This window comes from Brassica oleracea, chromosome C8 (genome assembly GCF_000695525.1).
Source record: "Brassica oleracea var. oleracea cultivar TO1000 chromosome C8, BOL, whole genome shotgun sequence".
In the NCBI taxonomy this organism is placed as follows: domain Eukaryota; kingdom Viridiplantae; phylum Streptophyta; class Magnoliopsida; order Brassicales; family Brassicaceae; genus Brassica; species Brassica oleracea.
The window spans coordinates 2,289,151-2,297,176 of NC_027755.1; the positions used below are offsets into that span (position 1 = coordinate 2,289,151).

Genomic DNA, 8,026 nt, shown 5'->3' on the forward strand with positions numbered 1-8,026 from the left:
TAATCATTTGTATTTTGTCATAACAAAATTTTTAAACCATGGATCATAAAATTTGAATGTGAGACTTTTAACAGTTTTAGTAATTTATAGCCGTTTGTAAAAATTCAAAATATAACATATACATAAAAATCTAAATTTTTATTATATGGTTATTGTGGTTGTTTAATTTATTTAATAGTTTAAAATTAAACAAATATAATAGAAGATACACTATTTTTTTTATCAAATCTTTATTATTCAAAATCATTAATTGTCATATATACTTTAGCCACATTAGGCAATTCCGTAAATTTTATTTAAGGAAATAATAAAGTACATTAATGATGCATTTATTGTTAGTTTAATAAAAAGCTTATTATATAATTAGATGGATTAACATTTATCTCTAATGATTTTAAGAAGAGAAAATGACTAGGATAGCACTAAATTTTTTTTTGTCACAAATATAGCCTATAAGAATAAAAATGATCAAAATAATACTTAATGTTTTATCAAAAGAGATAAATATATACTTATACCCCAATGGTAAATTAATTTAGTTAAGAGGTAGGGTTTAGGATTTAGGGTTTAGGGTTTAGAGTTTAGGGGTGGGGTTTAGGGTTTAGAGTTAAGGGATGGAGTTTAGGATTTAGAGTTTAGGGTTTAGGGTTTAGGGTTTAGAGTTGGGGAGGGGGGTTTTGGGATAAGATTTCAAATTTTGAAAAATAAAAAAAATTAAATTTTTCAAAAGAGAAAATGCTATTTTGGTCATTTTAGTTTTTGAGTGCTATTTTTGTGACATAAACTTAGAAATATGCTATTTTGGAGATTTGCCCTTTTAAGAATCATCCTAGTGATGACATGTGGGTACAAAAAAAAGTTGTAATGCTTTTCAAATAATATATAGGGGATGTGTGAGTTAATAGCTATCATTAGTAAACAAATTTTTAGTAAATTGTGAAGTCATAGGCATTCAGATTTCTATTCATAGTCTCTGTTACCGGTTTGGTGGTTTAGTTCCTGTGGAAAGGTTAAACTTTAAACTATAGATTGTAGGAGAAAAACATCCATGCAATTTATATGATTTTGTTTGCAGCCAAGGATTTGGACCGGCATTATCTGCTCTCAGGTGATACCGATGGAATCATCATCATTTGGGAACTTTCTACTGTCTGTCAATAACAATGTAAAAACACCTTCACTCTCATTCTGAGCTGCGTTTCTCAACAGTTTATGTATTATATCTGAGATTATTACTATGTGTCCGGTTTGGTTTAAACAAGAGTGGAGACATGTACGACAACTACCACAGTCTCACAAGAAAGGTGTAACTTGCATCACTGCTTATATGGTTTCTGAAACCGATGCTGTGCTTCTTCAGATGGAGTTGTGAACCTCTGGGAAGTTTCTTTTCCGTCTCAGTCTAGTGGTAAACACTTGGTTCTAACTTCAAACTCCCTCAACCTGCTGTTGATTGATTAGACTCGTCGTCCTCTTGTTCTTTTGCTGCAGACGAGTGTAAGGTTCTGTGTCTGGACACTCTCTCTGTTGACTCAAAAGCAATAGTGACGCTTTCGTTAGCTGAGTTGCCACTGAGTCCTGGACGATTTGTCCTCGCCATGGGCGGATTGGACAACAAAATAAAACTTTACTTCTGTTTGTGAGCTTAAAGGCCACACGGACTGGATCCGGAGTTTGGACTTCTCATTACCGTTACACTCAACAGAAGAAGCCACCAGTAGTATCATGCTTGTGAGTTCTTCACAGGACAAAGTCATTCGGATTTGGAAGCTTGTGTTACTCGGTGATGTTGGCTCATGGCAAAGAGAGATCACTCTAGCTTCTTACATTGAAGGTCCAGTTTTCGTCTCAGGGACGTTTACTTATCAGATCTCAGTCGAGTCTGTTCTCATTGGACATGAAGATTGGGTGTACTCCGTGGAGTGGCAACCTCCGGTCACTGGCCACCAGCCGCTGAGCATTCTATCTGCTTCAATGGACAAAGTGAACCTCTGGAAGAGAAGATCAGCTTGCGTTTCATACTTTATGGCCGGAATCTCATAAATTCTATGCTCATGGTAATGAACTCTTTTCTCTCTGCTGTGACCACAACGGAACCCTTGTTGCTTCATCCTGTAAGGTAAGCTCCCCCAGATATGTTTGCACTTGTTCCATCTCCTCTGTTCAATATTGACCTAGCAAGAACCGCAAACTTGTTCAGGCTCAGTCTGCAGCCATGGCGGAGATATGGCTATGGGAAGTTGGGACATGGAAAGCTGTTGGTCGTTTGCAATCTCACAGCTTGACAGTGACACACTTGGAGTTCTCGTACAACGACACTCTGCTCTTGTCTGTCTCCAGAGATAGTCACTTCTCAGTGTTCTCTATCCAAAGAACAGGTAAAACCTCGGTTTAGTCTTGAGTGTCACTATAGTCATCTAAGTCTATATATTTTCTTCGTCATCTCTATTCAGACAATGGCGAGGTTAGTCACAAAGTCATGGCAAAGGTTGAAGCACACAAGAGGATCATCTGGGCATGTTCATGGAACCCAGTTTGCAACTTCATCAAGAGACAAGACTGTGAAGATCTGGTCCGTTGAGAAAGACGCACGCATCAAACAGGTTCTTGCCTTGCCTCAGTTTGGGAGCAGTGTTACTGCCGTGGCTTGGACGGTATTAGACCACAAGAATAAGAGCGGCTGCATAGCCGTTGGGATGGAGAGGGGACTGATAGAGCTGTGGAACATAAAGATTAAAGAAACAAAGGAAGAAGGTACAACAGAAACTGCAGCTCTTGCTCTGAGGCTGGAACCGTTCATGTGTCATGTCTCAGCTGTGAACCGGTTAGCATGGAGACCAACATTACCAAAACTCTCATTCTCTAAGCATCACTGTACTGTTTATGCAAATAGCTATGTAGAAATATTCTACCACATCAATTTTTCTTCATTGCATTAAAGTTTAAAACAGCTCTAGTCAGGTCCAGTTTTGTGCCAAGAATGAACAAATGCTCAAGCAAGTGACTAAATCATTGATGAGGTTGGCCTCTTTATCAATTGCTTCACCATTGATTATATGTATATACAAATGTAGATGGTTTGATTTTTAACCTTGAAACAAACAGGAATCAAACAACATCTTATGGTTATAACAGGAAGCCAGGAGAAGCATAAAAATACCCATGGACAAAAAGTTTTGAATAGTTCAGCTGATAGCCAAAAAAAGTTTGTGAAACGGAGAATCCATCTTGAGAACTGGGGTGGGTAGGCGATTGATCATATAAGTGGCAGTTTCAGATGCTGATAGATATCAAAGAGCTTACTTCCAGAAGAAGAAAAGTCAAGAAGCAGAGGCTGACGTGGCTGGAGCCTGGAATCGATTTACAAGATTTTAAAGAGCGAAGTTGGAACTTCTGAATCAACTAGAGGCTTTGCCGTTATTGGAGAGAGTTGTGAATGAGCTGAAGTTCGAAGTTAAATAAGGAGTCTGTAATTCATTTGTATTTTCTTATGCTTGATGTTGTTTGTTAGAGACGTTATGAGTCTTTACTCCACAGTCGTGATGAGACTGGTGATTTGATCTGAATTTGTCATGAGAGCTTAGATCGATTCACACTCAAGCTGTAATACATTTGTTCATTGATAATCGAAGGAGTTTACATTGTTCTCGGGTTATAGCTATCCAAAATCTATCAGATGCATACACTACGACCACAATATGTTTTAGATGTTTTACGCATCGTGGTGTGAGTAAGCAATATCATACCGATTTCAACACCATGCCGATGTTTTCTTCTGGAGATGCTATTATTATAATTTGGTTGGTCGATGATTATAATTTTTATTATTTTAATAAAATAATTAATGTTGTCAAAACACCCAAACAATATTACAAATAACTATTTATGAAAACTAAATGAAAAAGTTTATAGAAAGAGTATATAATATTTCATCGGTTTCTTTTTATCAATTATGTATTTATAAACTATATAAATCATTTTACTATAGTTTTTATAGAAATCAATATAGTGGGTTTATATTCTTATGTAAATACATTTTAATATAGATTATATAGGTCGAATAATTAAAATTGTAAATAATATATTATATTCATTTATATAAATTATAACAATTTTATCTATTAAAATATAAATCATGACTTCTTTCATGTGTGATATTTTTATTTAGACTATCATGCAGAAATTTTATGAAATGTATTTCTTTAATGCTAATAATATATAATCCTTTTTAACTACTTAAATCATAATATGTTTTGATCTCTTTATTATTATTATTTTATAAATATATATATATATATATATATATATATATATATATATATATATTAAAATTCTAACAAATCTATTGAAAAAGATAATTAACAATATTTTAATTGTCAAAAATTGTATATAAATATTTTCACTAATTTCGTAATTAGTAATGAAATTAATGTTATTATACAATAATATATATATATATATATTCCGTTATCCTTCTTGAATGAAAAAAATATTCTATTTTATCTATTTTATAATAATATATATCATTTTAAAAGAAGCCCATTGTATTTAAATAAATATGATAAAATTATTTTACATTGATAAGTTAATATATTTTATTTTCATAAATATTAAAATTTTTTGCTATAAATATAATATGTTGGTAGAACGGGTTAACATTAGTAAACTATATAATTCATGTATAAAATTAATTTATCTTAAAATTTTTATATATATATAATAATTTATTATCTTAAATGAATAAACATAAAAAACTGATATAGAAAATCTAGAAATTTGAATTACAGGTCAAGATAATAAATTAAATACAAAATAATTTTCAGAGATATATAATAAGAGGTATCATATATATGTGATGATGTGAAATAATTAATTAATTTACAGCATGAAAATTATAAAATATTCTATTTGAAATAATTATATAAACATTTAAATATATAAGTAAACTTAAGAATATATACTAATTATGTAAAACAAGTATTTATATATACAAATATGAAAATAAATATCCGCACAAGTGTGCGTATCCAAATCTAGTTGAACATTAAAATGATGTGGCATACATGAAATTGTTGTTGTGTATCAATATCATAAAAAAACAGAGAAAAGATTAATATAATTTTTTTGGTTAACATATATTTTTTTTTTCATGAGTTGTTTATGTTGATGACAACAATTTTTTATGGTCAACGTAGACTTTTTTTTCTGGTCAATATAGACTTTTTTTGTCAACAAAGATTTCTTTCTTTTTTTTAGTCAACACAGATTTTTTTATGGTCAACATTGACTTATTTCTTAATTATTTGGTCAACGTAGATTTCTTTTTTCTTTATGTTTATTTCGAGTGAAATATGGTTTCCTCTTAAGGTGGTACATACTTATTTTGTTTTCCATTATACTGCTGACATTATACTCTTCACCACAACATGACATAAGCCTTGTACACATTATACATAAAATAGAGAAAAGATTAATACAGTTTTTTTTAATAGATTTCTTTATTCTTTTTTTTGGTCAACGCATACTTTTTGGGTCAACATAGACTTTTTTTTTGTCAACATAAATTTCTTTTTTTTTGGTCTAACATAGATTTATTTCTTAATTTTGTTCACCATAGATTTCTCTTTTCTTTGTCTTTATTTGGAGTGAAATATGATTTCTTCTTAAGGTGGTATATACATATTTTATTTTTCATTATACTGCTGAAAATCAAAAATATATAATATTATCCAGTTTATTTGTTTCCTCAAAACCCACCAGCAGACACTAATTTATAAAATATAGCTTAATTTTTATATTTATTTGGAAAAACGATATTGTGATGAAATATAATATATTAGTTATATACATTAATAGCAAAGAAAAAATAAGTTGTTTTTTCAAAAAAAAAAAGTTGTTCCTCTAAAGATAATTAAGCAAGTAATGTAAACTATGACATCATCGCCAACTTCCATTTTCTTCGCATATAATTAACAACTATATACATGTCCGGCCCAAAACATATTTAGGCCATGTGCACAACTAAATTTTGTTAAGATCTTTTCTTATACAAATAAAAAATTTAGGGTCTAAAATCAAAACTCCAAAATATTAAAACCTTAAAATATAAAGAAAATTTACAACAAAAGGTGGGACTTTGTGCAAAAAGCATAATCCGCACATGTCCAGAGCCGGCACTGGCTATATATAAAACTACTCTTCACCACATAACAACATAAACCTTGTACACATTATACAACAAATCTAAAATGGTGTCACTATGGTCTGTGTTCGTGGCTCTAACCATTATTTCCATTAATTTAAAGATCTTTCCAGCCACATCTCATGTCACTTTGAATGACCAATCCATTTTTGATTACCACCAGAAATGGATGATTCAGTTCTCTAAAGTTTACAAGGATGACTTCGAGAAAGAGATGAGGTTGAAAGTGTTCAAGAAAAACTTGATATTTATCAAGAACTTCAATAATATGGGGAACCAAAGCTATAAACTTGGTGTCAACGAGTTCACCGATATGACTAAAGAAGAGTTTCTTGCCACCTACACCGGTGGTCTCCAGGGCATAAACGTTACTTCACTACCCGAAGTAGTTGATCAAACGATGTCATCTAGGAAATTGAACTTTAGTGAACTTTTATTTGTCAAAGACTGGAGAATCGAAGGAGCTGTAACGCCTGTCAAAAATCAAAGATCATGTGGTAAGCTTGCTTTGATTATTATTATAGTCTTTATACGCCCTGATATTCCAAGTTATACCTATATTATTTGTCAGTTTTAAAAATAATACATTCCGCATACAAAATGTAATGCCCAAGTTACGGTTATCTGTTTAGGTAATTTGTTTCATCAAAATGAACTAATCAATATCTATGTGCAGGAAGTTGTTGGGCGTTCTCATCTGTAGCAGCGGTGGAGGGTTTAACAAAAATTTCTGGCAAAAACCTCGTATCACTGTCGGAACAACAACTTGTAGATTGCACAAATGGTTGTAACCCGGGAAGGATTAGTGAAGCTTTCGCCTACATGATAAAAAGCGGTGGTATATCTTCAGATTCAGAATATCCATACCAAGCAAAATCAGGGCAGTGCCGTTCCGACGCCAGACCCGCCATAATGATAAAAGGGTACGAAAGGGTCCCATTTAACAACGAGAATGCGTTGCTCGATGCTGTATTGAGACAGCCCGTCTCGGTGAACATTGATGCGAGGACGGACAGTTTCAGGCATTACAAAGAGGGAGTGTTAGATGCGCGCGACTGTGGGATCGATGTGAATCATTCAGTGGCGCTCGTTGGGTATGGGGTGACGGAGGATGGGATCAAGTACTGGTTGGTTAAAAACTCTTGGGGTGAGAATTGGGGTGAGAAAGGTTTCATGAGGATCCGTAGAATGGTGGAGTGGCCTGAAGGAATGTGTGGTGTGGCTCAGTATGCTTTTTATCCGGTAGTTTGATGATTAATATTGAAGTGATCATACATTATTAGTCTAAGCTACATCGTAACTCAAGCGTGACTTTAAATATTAATTGTAATGCAGTACATCTTATGCTTGCTCTATATAATCATAATGTATTGCCTCTACTCTGAATAAAATAATATCGGCTTGTCATCTTAGTTTTCTTTCATAAGATATATTGTTTGTAACTTTGTATTATTATCAATACAAATTCTGACAAGAAATTCCAAGTTTTACCTCTATTTTTTGTTTTGTTAGTAACAAATATGGTATTTTCGAGACATTCGATAAAATTAGAACGATATAAAAAAAAATAAGTGTGGCTCTTGCGCACTATATTAAGATTAATCCATTATGTAGAGTTGATATTCAATCACTTGTCCATTAACCTTTGCCATACAAACGTATATATACAAAACCTCTTGGTCGGTTAAACCTAAGATACGAATATCCTCATCATAACTTAAGATGCATATTTCCTTTATACATTAGGAAATATAACATAACATTAATATATGGCCAATACTCCCCCTCAAGTTGGAATGTGAAGATCTTGAACACCTAACTTGG

The 8,026-nt window shown here is 32.4% G+C and overlaps 2 protein-coding genes across 2 annotated transcripts in view; both read left to right on the plus strand.

Moving 5' to 3' along the window:
• LOC106307900 (elongator complex protein 2) overlaps positions 1-3,626 on the plus strand; it is an 8,134-nt gene extending 4,508 nt beyond the window's left edge. Inside the window, 10 exon segments of the mRNA XM_013744992.1 lie at positions 1,076-1,165; positions 1,263-1,346; positions 1,349-1,408; positions 1,492-1,624; positions 1,626-1,989; positions 1,991-2,119; positions 2,201-2,378; positions 2,454-2,532; positions 2,534-3,020; positions 3,106-3,626. Coding sequence (XP_013600446.1) covers positions 1,076-1,165; positions 1,263-1,346; positions 1,349-1,408; positions 1,492-1,624; positions 1,626-1,989; positions 1,991-2,119; positions 2,201-2,378; positions 2,454-2,532; positions 2,534-2,939 — 1,523 coding nt within the window. The 3' untranslated portion in view covers positions 2,940-3,020; positions 3,106-3,626.
• A 2,605-nt stretch (positions 3,627-6,231) lies between these two features.
• On the plus strand, positions 6,232-7,506 carry LOC106307899 (ervatamin-B-like). The gene is made up of 2 exons (XM_013744991.1): positions 6,232-6,699; positions 6,879-7,506. The coding sequence occupies exons 1-2, from the start codon at positions 6,249-6,251 to the stop codon at positions 7,451-7,453; spliced, it is 1,026 nt and encodes a 341-aa protein (XP_013600445.1). The 5' UTR covers positions 6,232-6,248; the 3' UTR covers positions 7,454-7,506.
• The last annotated feature ends 520 nt before the right edge of the window (positions 7,507-8,026 follow it).

Bases quoted from the DNA above. Each gene is read 5' to 3' on its own strand.
- LOC106307899 (XM_013744991.1), top strand. From the start codon at position 6,249: ATGGTGTCACTATGGTCTGTGTTCGTGGCTCTAACCATTATTTCCATT. The intron at 6,700-6,878 runs GTAAGCTTGCTT...ATCTATGTGCAG, and splicing joins CAAAAATCAAAGATCATGTG to GAAGTTGTTGGGCGTTCTCA.